This window comes from Microcebus murinus, chromosome 9 (assembly GCF_040939455.1).
Source record: "Microcebus murinus isolate Inina chromosome 9, M.murinus_Inina_mat1.0, whole genome shotgun sequence".
Classification (NCBI taxonomy): domain Eukaryota; kingdom Metazoa; phylum Chordata; class Mammalia; order Primates; family Cheirogaleidae; genus Microcebus; species Microcebus murinus.
In genome coordinates, this window is record NC_134112.1 from 6,869,059 (window position 1) to 6,892,980 (window position 23,922).

The window sequence follows — 23,922 nt, forward strand, 5'->3', positions numbered from 1 at the left end:
TGTACTTTGTTATGACAGTTCTAGGACCAAGATATAGGACCCAGTCTAATTTCCAAACCCTATTTTTCTGTATCATCCATTTTTCTCTGAATTAATTCATACTGTTGCTTTCTTAGCCCATTTGGGCTGCTATAACAAAATAGCATACACTGGGTGGCTTATAAACAATAAAAATTCATTTCTCACAGTTTTAGAGGCTGGAAAATTTAATATCAAAGCACCAGAATACTCGACATCTAGAGAGGGCCTGCTTCCTTGTAGAAGGTGACCTTGCTCTATGTCCTCAGGTGATGGGAGGGGTGAGGGACTCTCTGGGGCCTCTTTTACAAGGGCACTAGCCCCATCCATGGGGGCTTCACTTTCATATGTAATCACCCCCCAAAGGCCCCACCTCCCTAAAACCTTCACCTTGGGGATTTCAATACATAAAATTAGGGGGAAGAGGGCACAAACATTCAGACCATTGCAGCTATACTGATCGGTAAAGCATTTTGTTCACATTAAAGACCTTCACAATGACCAAAAACAATTAGGAAGGTCAAACAAAAGTCAAGTTGTGGGTGCAGTTGGAAAAAGAAAGGCTCCAAATGCCAAACTGAGAATTATCTCATTGTTTTCAGCCCCGATGATGTTTCAGTGTTAAGAGAGTGGAATAAGACAAGGACTAAAAGAAGAGTTGCTATCTGTGTTTTCTGTGTTAAAGACTAGAGGAAAGATAAAGTGGTAAACTGGAAAATTAAAGGGGGATTGAAAACATCCCAGAGGGCAATGGCAGAGTGGTGAAAAATAAAAGTTGAGGTCTAAGAAGAAAGATTCAGAAACAAAGTTTGTCCCAGTGAGGCCTGGTGGGTCCCCAGTTTCTGCCTCTTTCTCTTCTTCCATCATCATAAATTACATGCTCTTGTAGGTTCTCATCAGGATCTAGACTTGTCCCCTCCACTCCAGACATGACCCAGCAGCCGGGCAATTTCAGGGTAGGGAGAGATTCTTAGCAGGGCTGCTGTTACACATGGCTGTGCTTCCTCTGGCTGCCCGCACACCTGTATTTATTTCTATTCTGCCCTGCACTGACCTCCTGCTAGAGACATCGACTGTCTCACAAGCTTCAGCAACCACACTCCAAGTCCTACAGGAAAATTCCTTCCAAAACGCATCTACTTTCCAGTTCCAGTTTCATCTATGACTTGGGTATCTTTGTGAAAATTGTTTTTAAAATAGATGAGTGTCCCTTTTCCCTTCCCAACCAAACACAGGATATATTATCAGTATCATGTCAGTAATAATAGTGTTTTCTGCTCATATCTGATGGACAAAGCATTTCTTTCCCTAGAGGTGCCAATTTTCTATTAAGATCTTGCTACCAACTTGCTTGCAGGAAATGAGATTAAGTTGGTGTGTGGGAATGTGTCCTAATGACCCCATTCAACAGCCCTGGGCTGCTGAGACTTGAAGTCAGGGCATTTTTTCTCCTGTGGGCATTACAGTTGCATGAGGGACGGCTCGACATTTTTCACTCTGAATAAACTGAAGGGAAATGGATACTCATTTCATGCACCTAAAATGTGCAAGTGTTTTCTTAGAAAGCAGTGAGTAAGTGCAGGGTTTTCAAGGAGAGCACAAGAATAATTCAGGTGGCCTTGCAGCTGTGGAGGACAGGGACTCCAATGTTGTAGATGGCCGTGGTTTTGTGCTGAGGCTTTTACAGCCAGGACACCTTCCTACAGCCTGGGGCCGCGGAGCCATGAGCACTATCTCTGTATCGGTGAGCCCTGCTGAAAGTGGTGTGCACAGGACTGTGTTGAGAACTGCTAAGGCCTAACAGAAATGAAGGATTTCTCGCTTTGAATCAGTCACTGTCTTGCTATTGCTAGTTTGGAGCAGCTGTCTCAAGTGGTGATTACGCAGTTTCTCAGGTTGGGGCAGCTCCTGCCTCCGTCCTCCTTGTTGTGTTTACTTGTTCCTTTGGCAAACATTTATAAGAAGGTTCATACTGTGAGGCTCTGGGAATACAATGTTGCAACTGATTCTGAAGTTATCTTTGGAAAATTTTATCATCTGCAAGGAAATGAATAAAAAAATTATAGTTTTTAACCATAAAGGCATGTATAGGAATCAAGACTCTTGGAGGTGGTCACGATTGACTCTGTCTGAGCCAGGGAGAGGTTCAAGGACGAGTTAAGAGAGGAAATATTCACGCGTCTTGAGAAACAGTCCCAGGAAGGCAAGAGACAAGCCTTGGCAGGCCGAGCAAACAGCGTGTGCCACGAGAGCCCAGCTGGGCGGCAAGGTGGGAAGTCTGGGGTGTAGGGGCAGACGCTGCATGGGAAGGAGGAAGGGGGACGGACCGGAAGGCAGCAAGGGACAGGGGAGGACAGGCCTTTCACGACCAAGTTTGACTCTGGAAAGCCAGTTGGGCGCAGCAAGGAGGGCTGAGTAGAAGGTGGCAGGTGATCCCCAAGGGGCCCGCCGGGGGCTGCTCTAAGGAGCACTCACAAGATGCACAACACGAGGGAGACGGGCCGGCGGGCTCTCTTCCTAAATTGCCGGCCTAATCAGCGCAGGGCCCTGCTGCCAGTCTTCCCTGTCTGTCCCTGCAGGTCCGCAGGGCGAGTCCAGGTCTCCGGGCTGCCCAGGGCCTGACCCTCGTCTGCCTTCCGCGATGTTCCCTCACATGCGCGCTACACGCATTTCAAGTTCTTCCACACCTCCCTGCCTTTTCAGGACTCAATTCTGTCTTCAGAATGTGGCTATTTTGTAATGGAAGTTACAAAACACAAGTATTATAATAAGAGAGTATGTAATGAAAATGCCAGGATATAGCTAGAAGAATTGGTGGTAAATTTGTAGCCTTAAATGCTTACATTAGAAAAGGCAAAGGGCTGAAAGTGAATGAGTTAAGTATGCAGCTTAAGGAGACAAGAAAAAAGCAAAAGATTAAACTCAAATAATATAGAAGGAAGATAATAATAAATAAAAGACCCCATCGGAACAATGTATGAAGTAGCAAGAACATAGGTTCTGAAGCAAGCATCAAACTGTGAGCTCCTCAAGGAGAAGAGTGGGCCATTGTATTTATCTTATGGTCTTTTTAAATTTTTACTGTGAAATATATATATATATATGTACACGAGAGTGTATATAATATCTATGCTCTTTTAAAATTATGATAATAAAAAAAGACCCATATTTCTAAAAAAATAAAAGAATGTGGCTATTTGCTATAATCAGCTCCCTCACCAGCTCAAATGTCACCTCCTTGCTCTATCTTTCCTTGACTTTCTTGGTGTTTCAATGACACTTCATGCTGCTGACTCGGCATCCCCACGAAACATGACCATGGAGGCCAAGGGAAGCCTGGACTGTTCTGAGAGGAAAATCGATGCTCAGTCACCCGTTCACTGATTCATTTCAACAGGTATTTATTGATCACTTGTTCGAGGCCAGACACTGGGCATAACATGGAGAAAGGAAAACTCACAACATCGTCGCTGGCCTGACGGAACTGGCAGTTTAGTGGGGGAGATAAACATGTTTCCGATAACTGCACACAAGTCATATTATGATCATGGTGCTTGCTATGAAGCAGATGTTCGAGGTGAAATGAGAGGGATTACTAGAGGGACGGCCCCTGGGCCGTGTTCGGGAGAGGGCCCATGAGGAGTGACGTTTGTGCTGACATACGAAGTGTGAGGAAGTTAACTTGGTTAACAAGAGGCCAGCAGGGAGAACACGCAGGGCAGAGGAAATCGCAGGTGAGCACGCTCCGCAACAGGCAGGTCAGGGCTTACTGGGCGAACACAGGCGGATGCAGTCCCATCGCGGGACGGGGGAGGTCTGTGCAGGACAGGCCAGTCAAGGTGCTCCAGGCATTGTTAACAACGTTTTCTTTATCCTGAAAGCATTGGGAAGGCTCAAAGGAGTGACATTCTTGGCTTTACATGAAAAAAAAAAAAAAAAGAAAATATAACCCCACCAAAAAGAGGGATGGCAAATGATAGAAAAGAAAAATTAGATTAAAGAGAAACTGGTTAAAATACTGGTGCTACGGGAAAACTACTGTCCAAGTGAGAAATGATGGAAGCTTTCATTAGGACGGTGAAAGTAGAGGTGGGGAAAAAGTCGGTAGGAGACGTTAAGGAAGATTGCCAGAACTTCCTAAAGAACTGATTCTGGATCACAAGGCAGTGGCAGGTCTCGAGGACAACCCTCGGAACCCCGCTTGTGGAACTGCACGGTTGGGGGTTCCCCTGGAGTGGGGAACACACAGGCGATGCATGAGTTGCCCTGGAGAGAAGATACATTCATTTGTTCTCTCGGTAAGTTTGATGAGCCCCTGAGACATGAGTGGAGACGCCAGGTAGGCTTTGGAACATTGCTGGGCTGTGGAGAAGGTGATCTGTGAGTTGTCAGCTTGTGGTGGTCACTGGTGAGGGAGAGATTGAACAGGACGGCCAAGAATTGGGCCTGCAAAGCCCCGCAGTGCATTGCCACGTGAAGAGACATTTGCCTAAAAATGAAATTAAAAAGAGGGAAAGAAAACCAAGAAAGTGTACAGTCATGGGATCCAAGGAATAAAACATTTCAACAGAGAAGGGAGTGGATGTGACTTTAAAGTATCTTTTGGACTTATAAAGATGGAGCCCCCTCAAAGGACTTGAACAGAAACTTTTCTAAAGAAGACAGAAGAATGGCCAACAAACATATGAAAAAATGCTCAACATCTCTAATCATCAGGGAAATGCAAATCAAAACCACAATGAGATATCACTTAACTCCAGTGAGAATGCCCTTTATCAAAAAGTCTCCAAACAATAGATGCTGGCGTGGATGCGGAGAGATAGGAACACTCCTACACTGCTGGTGGGACTGCAAACTAGTTCAACCTCTGTGGAAAGCAATATGGAGATACCTTAAAGCGATACAAGTGGACCTACCATTTGATCCAGCAATCCCATTACTGAGCATCTACCCAAAAGATCCAATGACACTCTACAAAAAAGACACCTGCCCTTGAATGTTTATAGTAGCACAATTCATAATTGCAAGGCTGTGGAAACAGCCCAAGTGCCCATCAATCCAAGAATGGATTAATAAAATGTGGTATATGTATACCATGGAGTACTATTCAGCTCTAAGAAACAACAGCGATATAGCACATCTTATATTTTCCTGGTTAGAGCTGGAACCCATACTACTAAGTGAAGTATCCCAAGAATGGAAAAACAAGCACCACATATACTCACCAGCAAACTGGTATTAACTGAGCAGCACCTAAGTGGACACATAGGTACTACAGTAACAGGGTATTGGGCAGGTGGGAGGGGGGAGGGAGGTGGGTGTATACATACTTAATGAGTGAGATGTGCACCATCTGGGGGATGGTCATGCTGGAAACTCAGACTTGTGGGGGGAGGGGGGAAAGAGCATTTATTGAAACCTTAAAATCTGTACCCCCATAATATGCCAAAATAAATAAATAAAAAAAGATGGAGACCCCTGGTGACCCAAGCCAGAGTGGTTCTGATGGCACAAAGGGAGCAGTGCCCAGAGTGAACAGCAGGGGGCAGTGGGAGAAGGGGAACATGAGTCAGTGACACAGAAACGTCTTCCCAGACTCTGGTTTGCAGGGCAGGAGGAGATGGAGTGGGTGCTCAATGGGATTGTTGAGTTGTCACTGATGTGGCATTTGCAGAGCATTTTATAAAGTGGAAGAGATAAAAGAATCTTAAATGTTGCTAGAAGGGCCCAGCTCTACAAGAGATAATGGATAGACAAGAGAGAAATGAAATGATCAAAAGAGATTCTAAAGAAAAAAATGTTATATTCTCAGAGCATAACACATTTCAACCTTTAAAATTTCATACATATTATTAGATAGATTTTATCAGATTATGGAAGTTATCTTGTAATTCTAGCTTTCTATGTTATCATCTATTTGTGAAATATTTTTTCTTCATTTGAGACAATGCATATTCTTGACTTTGAACGCAATGATATTCTCTAGATAAATCACATTTGATATGAGACATATTGTATACACTACTGAATTCTATGCACTAATATATCTGTATCCATGTTCATATATTAAGTTGCTCTATAGTTGTCTTATTTTCTATTCTTGGACAAATTTTTGTACCAAGGTTATACTTATGTTATAAAATGAGATAAATAGAATTTATTTTCTGAAGTAGTTTGTATAATAGAGAGTTTATGTCCTTTAGTGTGATACATGTGTAAAACCATCTGGGCTTGCTGTCTTGGGATGCGGTGTTGGTAGGGATGTACTTGCGATGACATTTTACTGTCAATTAATTTTCTAGAGTGGCTATCGTTTTCTTGAGTAAGCCTTGATTCTTAATTGCTTACTAAAAATATCATGATTTCATCTGTTTTCAAATATTTCACATAAAGTTTTTCATGTTATTCTCTTATAATTTTTTGTTTCTAAAAAAATTAGATTTGCTAATTTTGTTAGGCTTCTTAAAGATCTTTTAATTATTGCACAGTGAGGAAAATAGAAGCATAATAGAGCAGATCCCACCTCTGATGGGTAGTTGAGCCAGGTTTCTTGATCACCAGCCTAGGAGTTTCCCCCAGGACTTGCTACCTTGCACTGGTTTGTGACCCTAACTCACTTTGTTTTATGCTGAGGCAAACAATGTTTCCATTTGGTTATGCTGGGGCAGGAAAAGCTCCAATATGACACTGAATGCAAGTGTAACATTGGGGCTTTTTCTCAGCTACTCTCGAAGTACTAGGCACAGGTCAGTAGGAATTGATGACTCATCACCCAGCACGGTGCCCACAGAGGGTTTACCTGAGCCGTATTCACAGGACCTCATGAACAAATCATCAGCCAAATGGAACCCCACCACTAACAGACGTCATTCACTAAAACAAATCCATACCCGTGGGGCATAAATGCAAAGTCAGATATGTTGTTCACAATGTAGTCTTCTATTTGAAAGAAGAATATGTTCATAAAATTTCTAGATGTGTTTTTTAACCAGTGAATTTTGCTAGGTTTAAGATGTATCTTTAACTCCGTGGACCTCATTTATCCTTAAAACACTTTAAAGTAAAGAGTATTTCCTTAAAACACTTTAATATAAAGAAAAAATAATGGATTCACTTGTAGTGAAAAATAGCGAAATGTCTCTTTTGTGATGACAGGCGATTGCAAATAATTAAGAAAAATGTTTCTGACTTCTTTCAGCACTGAAACCCTTTCCAGCAGGAGACATTTATCCATTAAAGTTCTCAATAGGAATTCTTACTGTGAGAAAATGACAATGCTATTTATTTAGCCCAAATGGAAAATATCCATAAAATTCTTTCTTGTCTTTATCTACTGCATTCAATTTGACAGTAATGTTTATAAATATAAATGGGATTTTCTCTACAGATCTTAACATATAACTTTAATTCTGAAAATACTAACAGTCTTAGAATCTGGACTGCCAAAAATAGCCACATAATTTGACATTACCTATATTACTAAACATCCCCAAAATGGAATGCATTTTGTGCCCCTGCAAAATAGCCACAGAACTTTTGTTTGCTTTCCTGTGGTAGTCATTGCTGGCTGGCTGTCTATCTAGTATCAGTCTGGTTCTTCTTACATAGAATCAAAACTCTCATTTCATTTTAGGATTGTCAGAAGCTTAGCTGAAGACTGCATTGCCCAGACATTCTTGTAGCTAGTTAGGACCATGTGAAGATTTCTGGATGATGTAATATAAGGCTAAATGTGCAGCTTAGGCTGCTGGGAAAGTTCTTTAAGCAGGTGTGCTTTTATCCTCTTAGTCCAATTTCTTTTTTTTTTTTTTTTATTTCTGCTTTGAACATTGTGATTGCTAGAGCTTTAGCAGCCACCTTGGAATGCAAGGGAAATTCTAAAAATCATATACTTGGAGTCTTGATGTCTATGGAACCACTGAATCAAGTACTCCCGAAGTAATAGGCACACACCCATTGCTCGTTAAATATCATTGACTTGCTCTGATATTCCCTTAGCCTTCGATGGCATTTTCCCTATTTTCCACATGTAAAGGCCCACCCAGTCTATTCCTACATCCACAATTTGTTCCTACATCCTTGGTGACAGAATGACTCTGCGGCCTCATAGCAGGGAGTGTCGTTGCTTGTAGATCTCACCTTGCCACTGCCACCTGCTTGTGTGCTCCTCGAGGACAACAATTGTGGCTTCTTTATCTATTAGTCCACTGCCCTCCTGTCTATAGTACCCACCACCTACTTAGATACATGGGACGGGCTCAATAAATATGAGTGAGATGTGCACCATCTGGGGGATGGTCATGATGGAGACTCAGGCTTGTGGGGGGGGGGGAAATGGGCATTTATTGAAACCTTAAAATCTGTACCCCCATAATATGCCGAAATAAAAAAAAACAAATGTGTGTGTTATTCTGTGGTATGTACGCTTGTGTGCAATATGTGCATGTGTGTTTACATATGTGTGATGTGTGTATCTGTGTATTTCTGAAAGGGATTTGAACTATTCAAGTGTGTGAAACTGAGTTATAACATATCATAAATAAATGTTCACTGAAACTAAAATAGTGCAACAGACCAAAGCAAAAGCCAAAGGAGGAACTTGGTTAAGCCAGTTCGAAAATTGAAAATGTCTATAATCCCCAGCTGGGTAGGAAAATTTGTGATTAAGTGAATATTCATGTGATTCTCATGAACACTCATAGTGTTCATGTGGGGGGATTGTGGTTTGTGTGTGTGTGTATGTGCATTTTGTAAGATGTTTTGGAGGGGCCATGTTGCGCTATTTTTCAATTCAATGCCCATGAAACAAAGCTATCTATAACCTTAAGCCACCTAGCCTTTACTATTCTGAAAATATACTTCTTATTTGCTTTTTACAATCATGATTTTGCATGAGGACTTTAAATACCATCAATATAATAAATGCTAGATTAGGGGAACTGAAATAATCACTGTTTTATCTCTGTCTTAGAAAGTATTCTACTTGGAATGATTTCAAAAGAAGGTAGTTTGTTTAAAAGTCTCAGTTGTGTGACCTTAAGCCCAAAGGTCTTAAGACAAATGTTTAATTCCAAAGGCATAAAATATCTGCGTACTTTTAAATGCAATGACATTTTCAACATTAACATAAGATTTGACCTTTCGTGTCCAGTCATCTGGGATGTGGTGTTTTAGCATGTTGGGTTCTTTTTCTTCCTGTTTATTGTTCAAAGGCACACCTTGAAATATAAACTTTAAGAATACAAGCAGTTCAAAAACCAGAAAAGAACCCCTCAGAGCAGAACATAGCAGAGTAGAACTCAATTAAATTTTAACCTTTCGAGCTTTAAAAGATCTGGAGTGGCTTCATTTCCTCCTTGCCTAAATTAAATTGGATCCCTAAAGACACAAATAAAGATGCAAGGAAATATATTGGCAAAAACACAATAACATTACAAGAATCAGGTTAAATTAAAGTACATCTCATTTATTTACTGCAGTTTAAACATGTTCATGTTTCATAAATTGGTGTTTATTGATTCAACAATAATAAAAAAGATTACATTTTTTATTTTGACAGTAAGACTATGCTATAATTGGAGAAAAAAAATCATACAGCCCTAAACTGTAACTTAAGAAAGCATAATTCATGTGATACATGAGAATCAGAATCACTCATGTCAAAGCTATCCATGACTGGCTTAATCCTAACCATTTAAAAAATATCTCTGATTTAGAAAGATATTTGGGAAAGAAAATTTAATGAGATCTTGCTTTAGTAAGGAAATGTAACAAGGGAGTGTTTTCCTTTAATCACAAGTTGCTGCTACTCAATGCTAATGTTGAATAGTAAGGTAATGGTAAGGTAACAGCATTACTAGTAATAGTAAGGTAATAGCATTACTAGTAATAGTAATGCTAGTAAGGCCAAATGAGATTAATGTGGTCTTCTATTGAAGGTTTAGAAAAAGGTTGTTAAAAGAATATGGAGAAATGTCTGACTAGAAACTATTTTCAGTTGTAGCCAGACTGGTTTTACACATTTCACTAAGTATAAGATACAAAATATCAAGTTTATGTAGCCTTTGAGAGCCACATCTCAGCACTTTATATTTGAAAATACTTTGGGGACAGCAATTCTGAAAAATGGCATAATTTTTAGAAATTTTTAAGTTGAAAATGAATGTTTAGTTATTACATACTGTGCTGATTTTGCTTGCATAATTAGGAGGTTACTAGCTATTTCCTTAGGTCATGGATTTTCAAATGGGAATATGCTGTTTAAGTCCCAGAGTTTGGGATTCACTGGGTCCCAGGTAGAGCTTGAGAATCTGCATTTCTTACAAGCTCCCAGGAAATGACAATGTGGCTAGTATGGGGACCACCACAATTTGAAAACTATTGGCTTAGAATAACAAAAACCAGCAGTTTTTCTATCAAATTAAGACAAATAAAATATATACACATTCTGTTATTTTCTATACTTTCATAAAATTATAATTTGTGAGATTCTGGTAAAATTGTTATAAATGGTTCAGAATAACTAGTTCAATTTATTTAATTTTGCTAAAGAGTTGACAAAAACTCTTTAATTATTATCTTTTTTAAAAAACACCTTTTATATGTAAAAATAACTGGCAATTTTTTCGTGTCATTTCATATAATGTCATCTAGTATTAGGAAAAGTTTGCATTTAATTCATTGCACTTTTATTTAAAAATATGTAAGCATATCTAGTAAAAAAGATGACAAAAATAGAAAACAGTTCTTGATACGACTTTCTACACAAATTAGTTAGGGAAGATTTTTAACCTTGGGCGGTAGGGCGGGGAGTGGGGAGAGCTCAGTTCCCTTAATAGTGAACTGAGATGTTCACAGCAGGCACCTGTGACAGCAGTTCCAGCTCCAACCCCCAGTTTGCACTCTGTCAAGTCATTCATGCCTCTGTCACAAGGAAGCTGGTGCCCATCTGGCATGGCTAAAAGAGTAAATGTACTGGAGGAATTCTCCAACAGTCTACACTGAAGAAGGGCCTTCTAGTTTGCTGGTTATGAATTAACAAAGAGTTTCAAAATAGAAAATGAAGGAGAGAAGGAAATTTGATTGACTGGAGCATGTCTTCCAGCTCCTTATCTGTGCACGTGCTGGTTTGATCCTTGACTATTAATTGTACAGACAAGGCTTTACTCCTTATGAAAACTGCTTCTTTTAGCACTTAGATGGGCAGGTGATGTGGGTGATGATAATCAGTGGATGGAACAAGAGTAGGCTGTGGAGTTTGCTGCTGCTCATTAGCAAAATTAATAAATATCTGCAAGAAATAATAAAAATAGTTGTTAACTTATAAGAACTCTCAACCTTTTGTCTCAACTATTACAAGGGGAGAAACATCCTCTCCAAACACTGCCCAACTTGTACTAAAGGTCACAAATCATTAATTCATATCGCCCCCTCCTAAATCACCATAAACATGTAAGTCCATTGAGGATACAACTCCAGGAATGACAAACATTTCTGAACAATTAATAAATCACCTGTAAGTTCTCAGTACCTTACGCATAATTTTAGAAAGAAGTTGTGATGTATTTTTACGTTTCTGGTACTCTTAGTAAATCAAGTCCTTATGATTTCCCCCATAGTTAGTTATTATTTGATTACAGTGGAGCCCCCAAGCCTTTGGGGGGCTGAGTAAAGTGGATTAAGGAGAGGTTGCTGAGACAGGATTTAACTTACTGGATGCCCAACGTAATTATTAACTAATTAAAGTTCTATCTAATATATATCTTGAGTAGAGGACATACAATAAACAAATCTCCTAACACTCACCATTCTTATCAGAATTTTGTAAAGTTGAACAAGATTAATTAAATGAAATGGTGAGCTGAAGAAGCAATCTGGCTAATTTAAAAATTGGCTGAATTACACCTGATGAGCAGACCAAATACAACCTGCTGCATCATTCGAGGTATTGTACCTGTTCCAAAGTGGTTTGGTTAATGGAGTAATGCTTGATATTCAAGAAGGCCTTATTGTTCTCCAGAACTTTGAACAAGTGAGCTAAGCATCCCCATCTTTTTGGCACATGATATTCTAATAAATTAAGGTGCTGTCCCTAAAAGTGAAAAAATAAAAAACATATCACATGATTAGCAATCATTAAACAAAATTGATGTCACGCTACATTTAATTGGCTGATAAATTCAGTTAAGTTTTCTCAAACCACACACATAAACACCAGGTAGGGCTGCAGGTTAATTTCTGGAGTCTCCAATGAGTGCTTATTGGTGAAAATTTACCAAGAGGCATCTTTGATAAATGGCATTCACCTGAGGTGTGTTGCTCTTCTGTGCCCTGCTATGCTCCCACCTTGCCATGAGCATGGGGAAGACCTCCTACAGATACTCACGGGGTAGGCAGTTAATGTGGCCTGGCAAAGGTGGACGGAGGTGCCCTGAACTTCACAATGGGACTTGGGCTTGGCTCTCAGATGTCCTCACCATTATCTTAGCAACTCTTGATAAGATATTGAGCCATTCTGATCATTGTTTCCATGTGTGCCAATGGAGGAAATGATATCTATTTTACAGGTTTGTTCAGAGTGGTACTCGAGCGTGAATGATGGTGTCTTACACAGCATGGTTCTTTCATGGTAGGATTTCGCTCAGTGGTTGTTGTTGAAATAAGTAGGGAATGGCTACTTTATGGGCTCCAACCTGCTAAAATTTATCATAAACTACCATCATACCTTTATCCAAAAGAATTTTAGACAGTGCTTATTTATCTTTAATATGCATAGGAGTTACATGGTCAGCATGTTAAAATGCAGATTCACATTCAGGAGGTTGGAGACTGAGATTTGGCATGTCTAACAGGTCCCAGGGGATGAAGGTGGGGCTGGTTCAGGGACTATACTTGATCACATAGAGTCTGAAGGGGATTATAATCCCAAGCACATGGTTCTTCTTCAAAATGAAAATACCAAGCCTATAAACCCCATAGCAAATATTAATATATGGAAGAAATTAACTTTTACAATCTTCCATGCCAAATAAGATGAGCTATGCAATGGAGGTGTGCCCATAGACAAGAGGGGTGATCACAGGCTGCTCTGGGCAATCCAACAAGTAGCCCTGTAGGCTGGGCATTCTTCAGAGTGGTCAGACAGTATCAGCCCTCTGTGACATTTTGAGTAGGGAAGCCCGGCCTATACTATGCAATGAGGCCAAGACAATAGGCAGTATTTCACAGCAGCATAGAATAAAAACAGAAAAAAAGATAAGTACATTTACAGGTTTTCTTAGCTGAAAACAAAGAAGTAATGCAGAACATAAGCACTACCTTAAACTGGATTCCTGGGAAATGGAGCTTCAGGCAGTCAGAAATAGTGCTGTGTTGACTTGTGTCCTTGCAGAGCCAAACTTTGACTGTATAACCATCACCAAATCTGAGTTAAATAAAATAAAAAATGGTTATTATTATATTACCTAAGATGTGGAAATTTTAAGATTTTCATACAGAGGCAGAAAATTTTTGAGATATTTTAGATTCTAGAAAATATAATATGCAGAAATTAATTGTACATTAATTATGCAGTTTGCTGTCATTCCATTTATATTGACACAGACACTGATTTATCTTAAAAAATAATAGGCAGCAAGTCCTAGAATCAACATCTCGTCAATAAAAGAGAGAAGGGAAAACCGTAAACTGTGGAGTACTAAATTAGAGGAGGTCAGAAGCTGGGCTGGAAGCTAACCCGAGAAGCATTACTGCTGGCCTTATTGCTTCAAGGTCTGCAGTGATTACCATGTGGCTGGGGAATGAAAGAGAATGCATAATTAATTTAACCAGGCACTGGTTTGTTTGTTTCATAAAAGAATTCTCCCACTTGTGCTTCAGACCAGCCTGGGCCGGCAGATCCTTGACTACAAGGGAAGTCACCTGCCTAAGAGGCGCTGTTCCTAACAGTATTATGGAGCTCCAGATGGTAGTGTGTTCAGTGACAATGCACGTGGTTATCCCATGTCCTAAGGTACTCTCAAGGAGAAACCTCAAAGAATGTAGGGAACTTCCCAAAACTATGTGTATTATTCTACTGCCTTATCCCAAGTACCTAGCATGGTGCCGGGCAGGTCATAGCATCTCAATAAAGATCTGTTCAATAAAAGACAAAGACATGAATATACCATGATGATTACAGTTTTTATCTATTTTGCTCACTGATGTATATACTCCAAGTACTTAGCACAGTATCTAGCACCTAGTACCAAGTACCTAGCACTGATAAATATTTAGCTTAATGAATGAATGAAACAACAAATGGCATGTTCAGAGTCTTACAATCTTACAATACCTCACAATACAATGCAATCACTTACAGCACTCATTTACAATACTCACAAAACAATCTTACAATACCTCACTTAAAAAACATTGCTGGGGGAAAATGTGTTACCCTTAAGTAAAGTTTTGCTGCCTCAGGCCGACCCCTGCTGTATTTATGGTTGAATCATTGTTTCAAGTTTGGTGAAGTCAGAGGCCCATGATTATGTGACCTTGTTTCAGTGGCATGGATCACCCTGTGAGCCCCCCAGAGCTCCTCACCCTGGGGTGATGTTTTCCTGCCTCCTGCGTTGATTTCAGGGCGTCAGCTGGCACCCCCTCATCCCCCCCAGGTCTGTGCAGGCCCCACAGCCGTCAGTCATTTTGAGTCCATGCTTTCTAATCTCCGTATGGCCGAGAGGTTGTTGAGGACGTTGACACAGTATATGGAAAGCATTCCGAGGCGCACCTCTATTTAGCCATCTCTAAGAATTGTTAAAGGCCAAAAACTTGGGTGAGCACAGGAGCCGGGCCCTCAGTGGCCGCTTCTCCTCTCCCGAGCAGCAGCGTCAGAGGCTGAGCAGAGGCTGTGCTGCCGACGGACACGGGTCCTCCCACTCTGCTCTCACCGATCCTCCAGGGTGCCTGTCCACTTCGGTATGCCACGCAAGGAAAGGACGGAGGTCCAGACAGTTGACAGGGCTCCCAAGGTGACGGGCTGTGTCACTGGAGCTTGGTGACTACTCCGGGAGAGCTCTCGGCTGTGTGTGTCGGGGCACACTGCTGTGTCCTGGGGCACTGGGCAAGGGAGACGTGTGTGCATGGAGATGTGTTTACGGCCTCCTGGTGACTAGCGATTCTGAAGACAAGATGTAATTCGTTTGCGCTGCTGATGCTGGGTCCTGACCGCCTGGGTTTGAATCCAGCTCCTCCAGGCACTAGTTGTGTGACTCTGAAAAATCAGGTAAATTTTCTAGCCTTAGTTGCCTCATCTAGAAAATGAGGCTAATGATGGTAGCTGCCTGGTAAGATGGTTAGAGGAACGAATGAATGAATTCTTGAAAATCACTGGGAACAGTTTCTGGCACTCCATAAATAAGGAGATAAGTAAATAGTGACATTTAGGTTTTATGCAGTATATGACCAAATGGAAGAATTCTCTATTTAGGGTGAAAAAGCTCACAATTTATTTGGGGAACTTAGATGAAAGCAGACGCAATGCTCGGAACATGCACTGGGAGCACTACATAGAAATGTGACGGGGGGGGGGGCGCCATGGGAGGAGAAACAGCTGCATGTTCTTGTGCACATCAGCACCCACTTTCACTCTGAGCAGAAGATGCAGCCCTATGGGCATATTTTGCTAATGAATGTTGAAAAATTCATGCTAAATTCCAATAATTGTCTAATAAATTCTCTACAAGCATATATGCATATTAATATTTAAAATTCTTTGAAAATTAAGTGTCATTTGAAATAAAACACTTTTAGCTTTACTATAGAGAATCTGAATTACACAAAAATAAAATTAGATCACTCTTAAAAAGCAAAAACAAAAACAAACTTAAGAGAAAATATTCCCGAAATAGATGGGCAAATTACTCAGAATCTCTCTAGAACAGTTAATAAGACTGCTGGAGAATAAAATTATAAAGGCATGGCACCTTCAACAATTAAAAGGATCTTTATAGATTATTACATTCATTATGATGCAATTATCTAATTTGAATTAGCTTTACTTTCGTGTTTCTGCCTGTAACCTACACATTTCTGCCACACATCTGAATTCCCTGAGGGATTTATTTGATTACCGTACTTCCATAGAATAAAAGGTTTCAAAACAGCCGAGGAGTCATTTATTTATATACTTGCTCATTGATCTAACATTTCTAGATAATACACCATGTACACATCGTTTACATAATCAATGACTACATCGAGAGTAAGAAACAGCAATATCTGCAGGTGTAGGTGCTCACAAGAAATATTCTACGACTTTCTGTGATACATTTTGTGCCACAAACATTAATTGTAATGTGCATAATAAATGCTAAAATAGAAGCATGAGTAATGTGCTAGAGGGCGAGAAAACGCACATACACATATTATAAAAGACAGACACTTCCAGAGCACAAGGAGAGAGCAGACAATACTCCTGAAACGACATTTCTGAAAAAAATCACTTGTCAAGTTATACCAAGAGCCTATGAGGCTTTGCATTCCTGGGCTTTAAAGACTCTGCTTATAATTTTCCCCCAAAATTAAAAGTCAAAGGCTTATGACAAATATGTTTATTTTAGCCTCAACTATTATAGGTATCTCTACAAAGAATATGTAATGGTGAGGAAAATGCCTATTATATAATATTAAGTGCAAAATACAAAAGGGGAATTATAGACTCAGTATGATGTCAACTATGTAAATATATCTACATGGTTTTACAAATTCAGACTCAAAATTCTAGAATGGTATCTAGACAAGAGGAATAAGAGTATGACTGTTGCTGTTTTCTTTTCTTTGTATGCTTCTGAATCCTAAGATAATGAGTACATACCACTTTTATAGGTAAAGAGAAAAAGTATAGGTTTCTAAGGTAATAAAGGGAACATGCTCATTAATGTCCCATACTTTCAACTACATTTCAGCTTCTGATTGCAAAATCATTTATTTAGAAACATTTTGTCATATTGTCTCCAAAAATTAAATGCAAAAGATTCTTCTTGGTATAGAAGCTAATCTTGGGCTTCAGAAAATAGTAAGACGCGTAAGCTGTGTCATATCTTTATCAAGTGTTTATAAGTGAGTACATGCACACTCACTCATTTCCATTATCTGCTCCACAAGGAATCTACTCACAGACACACACCCTTCCCCACAAGTATCACTCCATGAAAAGACTCTAAAAATGGCCTTTCCCATCTCACAGAGCGAGAGCAGAGAGCAGAGGGTGACCAGGCCTCCTGTGGTCACACACAACGCTCCCATCAAACACACGTGTCACATGTCACGGCACCAGCTGTGGGACAGGGGCCCCCACTGCCTCAGACCACGTCGGTCCCCGATGCCCACGCTCCTGCCTCAGCACACCACACCGCTCCTCGTGGCTCCGCCCCTCTGCAATACGCCTAATCTCGGGGACCGGCCTCAGTAGCTGCCTGGTCATCGCTGGTCTTTGGGACGCATGGAGAGGAGGCGAGGGGGGCACTGAGGAAGGGCAGCCGGACGCCAGGTGAGAAGCAAGCATTCATGCGAGCACCCGATGCGTAGCTGCCATCTGTGTGTTAGGAATGTCCTCATTGTGCCCGGTGGGGAGACAGGGAGCCGAGGGAGGACCGAGGGCCCGAGCTCTGTCCTGCAGCCTCTGTGAGTGAGGCACCCGGCTTGTTGTCCCATCGATGCCCCAGGATGCTGTCTCTGTTTTCAGGATGCTGTCTCTGTTTTGCAGCAGTGAAGTGGCAGCGCACACAGGTTGGGAGCGCGCTCGGGTCACCCTCTGCAAGGCAATGGAGGGAGGCGCGTCTGCAGTGCAGCGGGACCCCACGCAACCCGTACTGCTCCTGCACTCTCTGTAGCAGCACTTTCGGATCGATGTGTTCGCTTTATCCTTACAATGACCTGTATGCTGATTAGAACACACTGCCATTTCCTCTTCACAAAATGCAAAAACTCTGAGGCCCAAGAGGCCGGGACATTTTTTCTTTGTCACTCAGCTTATTACCCAGCAGATTTGGGACCAACTGGGGCTCACTCCACAACCACCTGTCTCAGTCCCAAGTACCTTCATTATTTATTTCAACTTCTGGTAAGTTTGATTAGGAGAACTTTCTGATCATTGCATATGCAAATCAGAATGGCTGTCAGGATTGTAGATCTAAGGTATATGTTAACATAAACAGAACCTTGACAAATAACAAATTAAAAACAAACAAACAGTGTTTGGCAGCTGGCACCCGCATTCCTCCTGGGGAAGAAATCCTCTTTGAAAAGAGCCTGAGTAAGCTTCCGAGTCTAAAGACAAGGTCATAGGCGTAGATGACACAGCTTCACTATAAAAATAGGCCTGAACCATGTTAGCACATTTCTCCATAAGGATTCCTCTCTGTGGCTGGAGGTGTCACTTTCTTAAATGACTCTACCAGCCACAGATCCAGAATAAAGAGCTTGGGCCAGCGTTGCCCCCAGGAAAGTCCAACAGAATGTCTCGGCACTCAGGCGGCCATGCAGCGTCAGGACTGAAGGCCTCTGACTCAAAATCACAGTCTTCAGCTCCTCCCCAAGGCTGTCCACGACGGGACTGGCGCCTTCCTCTCCCACTCCTCATCGAAGAGCACCCTTCCCGCCACCCGCACCGCGTCTCCTTTCCTACATTCATTCAGTATTTATTTAGTGCTCAGTGGTGCCAGGCCCTCTTCTGGGGTGGGGGCCCTTCCCTTGTGCATGCAGGCCTGGGGGCCCCCTTCCATGCCATCAGCTGTCACAGGAGACCTCCTAGGGGATGCGGCCACAGGCTTTCTGCCATGACCCTGACGTCCCACAGGTGCCCAGTTTACATTTGATGAAGTGATGAATGGATCAAACTCCTTGTAGACTTTGGTGGAATGGGAACAATATTTCTTTCTTAAATGAACAGCAAAATGTACCATTTCTTTTGTCTTCCTCTCTCTTTTGGAGCAATCAAAAGGGACCATTTTAAAGTATGGGCAGCAGCCAAGTGAGCACGACAGGAAACCCACGGCTCAGCTCCAGCACAGCTCACACCAAACCAGCACGGCAGACCGCTTTCTCTCAGGGTGGTGAGGTGACAGCTGTATGGCTCAGCCCCTTATGTGGCCTCCTGCATTTTTTTAGGGCCTCTAAACATGATTTCTTCATTTTAAAAATACTTTAGAATGTAGATAAACAAAAGATACTTTTTAAAGCTAACAATATTATAAGGATGATTTTCTATATTTCTCACTCTTGACCAAGTAAGCATGTCTTTTTTCCTTTGGGCTGGGCATGGTGGCTCATGTCTGTAATCCCAGCATTTTTGGAGGCCCAGGTGGGAGGATGGCTTGAGGCTAGAAGTTAGAGACCAGCCTGAGCAACATAGCAAGAACTTTGTCTCTATAAAAAATGAACAGAATGTAGTCAGATGCTACATGCTTCCCCAGCTACTCGGGAAGCTGAGGCAGGACGATCACTTGAGCTCAAGAATTAGAGGTTGCAGTGAGCTATGATCAAATCACTGGGTAACAGAGTGAGACCTTGTCTCAAAAAAAAAAAAAAAAAAAGATAAAAAGAGAGAAAGAAAGTTAGAAAATAAATGTAACAATTATTCACAAAGTTGAAATCCTGACACCATGATTTCCATTTGAGTAATAATAGACAACTTTTGCTTGGAGCACAGAGGAATAGCTAAAATTTCTGCATTGTTGAAATAAGTTATGGGTGTGGTTTTTCTCATTAATAGGAGCATAACAAAAGCTCATAAATGTGTTCTATTCCTCCTGTTTAAAGGAAGGGTCAGTAAGATGCTATGAAATGGTTTCAATCGGCAGACATTCTGATGTAGTAGAAAGCCTCATAAGCTACCTGGAAAACAGAAAAGAACGAAAGTCACTTACTTGGTCTTATCTTATTCTTCAGAAATCCACGCACAGCCCTAAAGTGAAAATGCTATCAAGTGATGAAGTGGCACATTTTCTTTTTCTTTTCTTTCTTTCTTTCTTTTTTGTTTTTTGAGACAGAGTCTCACTCTGTCACCCTGTCTAGAGTGCAGTTGTGTCATCATAGCTCACTGTAACCTCAACTCCTGGGCTCAAGAGATCCTCCTGTCTCAGCCTCCCAAGTAGCTGGGACTACCAGCATGCACCACCATGCCCAGCTGCTTTTATTTTATTTTTTTCTATTTTCAGTAGAGATGGGGTTTCACTCTTGCTGGTCTCAAAATCCTGACCTCAACCAGTCCTCCCACCTGGGCCTCCCAGAATGCTGGGATTACAGGTGTGAGCCACTGTGCCCAGCTGGCTCATTTTCTTAAAGCAAATAAATAAAAAACCTGATTATCAAAGACAAAAGCATTTCTGTGGTTTCAGTGTTTATCCATTCTAGACGACAGAAGTATCAGCGGAGAAGTGTCTTTAGGAACGAAACGTTTCTAGGAAGCCGAATCAAGTCCCTTCCCATCAGACACCCTCATCAGCCGCCAAGCTATTCCCACACCGATTAGAACAAGAGGCTACGGAAGCTACAGTAGTCACTTTTCCTGATTTTTTCTCTGAGCCTATGAATGTAATTAAGAAAACACCCCACGGAAGAAGCCAGGGCAATATACTTTCCTGCCTGACGCTGCTGCCCACAGAGAAGCCCTGAGCATGCCCGGGTGAGACCCGAGGACAGAAACACCAGCATAGAAACGGGGAGCCTGGAAGCCAGCACCCCTGCTCGGTCACCATCTGCGTAAAAACGGAAGCTTTGGAAACCGTCTCCCTAGGGGAGAGGGCAGTTCTGCTGCAGGCTCAGAAGCAAATACACTTTGTTCTGTTTTGCTGTTGGTTTAAGCTTTTGTAGGGACACAGTCCCTTTGGAAGATCTGATTCAACCTCTTTTGAGTTCAGTTTCAGAAGTTTCCCAAATAACCCCTGGGACTCCAATCAGATCCGAGTAACGATAAGCAAAAAGCATGATTGTATTAGCAGAGAGGAGTTGCTTCAAGAAGAAACATCCCTCCTATTGTTGAGAAAAGGCTTTGATAGGCCCGACTCTGGGGAAAAGCCCCAGGGCCTCTACGTGGCCAGAACTGTTCAGCTGCATCCCAGGGTAAGGACCACATCTCCGCTGCAGGGAGAAAGAGCCGGGAGAGAAAGCAGCTGGGGATGCGGGGTGGGTGGTGTGGACAGAAGTCCCAGAGCTCCCCAATTGCTCCCCACTTCAGCCCCACATTCAAACATCAGAAAACTCCTAAATTACGTAATACTTGAGACAAATGCATTTGGGTGCAGGGTGCAGGGGGCCAGGGGTGTGAACACTGAAAAGGGGTGTGTCGCTGGCTCCCCAGACCAGGGACCACATACCTAGGCGGGACCCTGCAGGCTCAAAGACAGGGACAGGGCACAGAGACCTTGTAACTCACCAGGAACTCACAGGACCCTTAGATAAGAGCCTGGGACCCTCAGTGGAGTGAGATCAGGCACATTTACCTAAATTTCCCAAGGGCAGGAAAGACTTGAGCAATAGATGAATTATGAAAGTGAATCAATCAGATCGTGAAAATGTTCAGTATTACTCTGGATCCCTCCAAATACTAATTAAAAACTAGATGAGCTATATGTGAACTAAAATAAAATCTTAAGTCTCCCAGCCAACTGAATGAACCCCTTCTTGGCCAAGCAGATCCCCCAAAAAAACCTTGAAGCTGAGTTGGTGGCCATGAGGAGAAGAGAGGTCAGACATGTCTAGTTATGCCCTATCTGTTCTGGAGTTATTCTTTGTAACAACATGATACAAAATTACAAATAAGCCAAAGGCCACATGAGGCAAAGGCTAAACCGCACCTGCAGGTCATCAATTTACTGACAGATCACTTGAGTCTCAGTATATGTCCAGTGGCTTGTCTGTGATTAACAGACTTCCTTAACTTAAAACATTCCAAGTCTTTAGACAAAGCTTCATTTCTTTAACAGATTACAAATAAAATAATCTTTAAACCCACCTATAACCTGTAATCCCCCACTTCAAAATGTCCTGTCTTTTTGAGCCAAACCAATGTACGCCTTCCATGTTTTGATTTATGATTTACATGTAATTCCTGTCTCCCTGAAATGTATAAAACCAAACTGTAACCCAGCAACTGAAAGACCACTTGCTCAAGGCTTCTTGGGCATGGCTGTCTGGGGCAAGGTCACACATATTTGGCTCAGAATAAACTTCTTTAAATTATTTTACAGAATTTAGGTTCTTTTCATTGACATATAACAAAGAAAATACTAATTGGGATCAGCTTTTCCACATTATGGGGAGTGGCTGTGTATAGTGGCGATAACCAACTCCTCACTTTCTCTGCAAACAACAGCATTGGAATGATTTTCTAAAGTCTTATCAAAAGACTGGTGCTTGTGCTTATGTAATGTCATTCAATCACTCAAACATGCCTTTGCAAGCAATAAAATTAATACTATAAAAGATTACAATAATGAGAAGAAACCAGGGGCCATTAGGAAACTAGATATTAAAAATGGCCTCAAAACCAATGGACCCAGACTCTTCATTTTATGGTGACAATCACTTTAGATGTAGGTACAAAACCAGCACGAAGTGGATATAAACGTATGTATTTGAGAGTTCATCCCGCCTTCAGCAGTACTGTGTGAGGGGTTCTACAGACCCATTCCCAAGTGAAACCTGTGACATTTATTAAAAAGCAACCATTTGAAGTCTCCAAAGATGGTCTTTCTATATACAGCAAGTGAAAAAAAGTAGTTATTAAAAAACTGTAAGAATAGTAAGAGTCTGTGGCATTTTGCTGTTTACTAGACCTACTCCCTCCCTGCCATGTCCCAGCTCAGGAAGATGAAAACTCCAGGCTGGTTCTTCCAAGAACACAGGGCTCCCTCTCCCCTTAGCTCCCAGTCACTGGGCTGTTTTCCCAGGAGGGGCAGGATGCCAGTATTTCTCATCCTGGACCCAGCGACCTGCTGATGAGGCTAAGCTTCCTGTAAGTATGGCTGGCCCCTTCTCCCAGCCTGCTCTACCTCCTCAGTCAGAGGCTTTATATTAGGTCCAGCATTGCTGGGAATATTGGAGTCCCTATTGTCCTTGCTCCAGATCATAGTGTGGGGTTTCCTCACTGGGAGAAGCAAATTGAGAAAAACTGAGTCCATGGCCCTCTCTCTCCAATGAGTGCTCAGCTTCTAAAGTGGGGGTGTCACTCAAATCGAAGCATGACATTGTCCCCATTCCCAGCTTGAGATGTGGCCCATATATTTTGCTTTGGAGAAGCAAGCCTTAAAACATATAGCTCCTAATCTATTTACAAAGGAACTGATTTCATTTGCAACAGATTGTGGAGAAGTTCATGCATAAAGGTGCTTTTAATAACAGTGATGAAAGGAAACTGGGAAGAGATTGATAGATTCATTGGAAATATAGTCTAACCTATAGGTTGTCTGGTTTGCCAGAGAGAACCCAGGAGACCACTAAGAGAGCCCTCCTGCAATCAGAACAAATCTCAAACACTGGCTCTGGGAAAGAAGCCTTCAAAGAGCCCTGTATTTGATTAGATTCATATGTAAAGCAATTTATGCTCATGGTATTGTTGAAAAAATAGAACCACCAGCGAATCTTACCAGCTGGGTGTGGGTTGGAAGAAGCAATCACAAGTTAATTTACAAAACACTTTGAGAAGAATAGAAATGAAGGCTCAACATTTGAAAGCTTATGGTATCCAGCTAAAGTAGTGCTTAGAGGGACATTTATAGCAGTAATGCCTACATAAAAAGATAAGATCACAAAACCATAATCTAACCCAATGAAACTAAATCTGAGTATGGAATTTTGGAATGCCATTTAAAATAAGGTTATGAAAAAAGTAAATGAAATTGACAAATATTTACCTTGATTGAC

General features: G+C 41.5%; 1 protein-coding gene across 1 annotated transcript in view; it reads right to left on the reverse strand.

Moving 5' to 3' along the window:
• Positions 1–9,463: 9,463 nt before the first annotated feature.
• ABCA13 (ATP binding cassette subfamily A member 13) overlaps positions 9,464–23,922 on the reverse strand; it is a 470,652-nt gene continuing 456,193 nt past the window's right edge. Inside the window, 3 exon segments of the mRNA XM_020289932.2 lie at positions 9,464–11,308; positions 11,972–12,109; positions 13,336–13,441. Of these exon segments, the coding sequence (XP_020145521.2) occupies positions 11,213–11,308; positions 11,972–12,109; positions 13,336–13,441 (340 nt within the window). The 3' untranslated portion in view covers positions 9,464–11,212.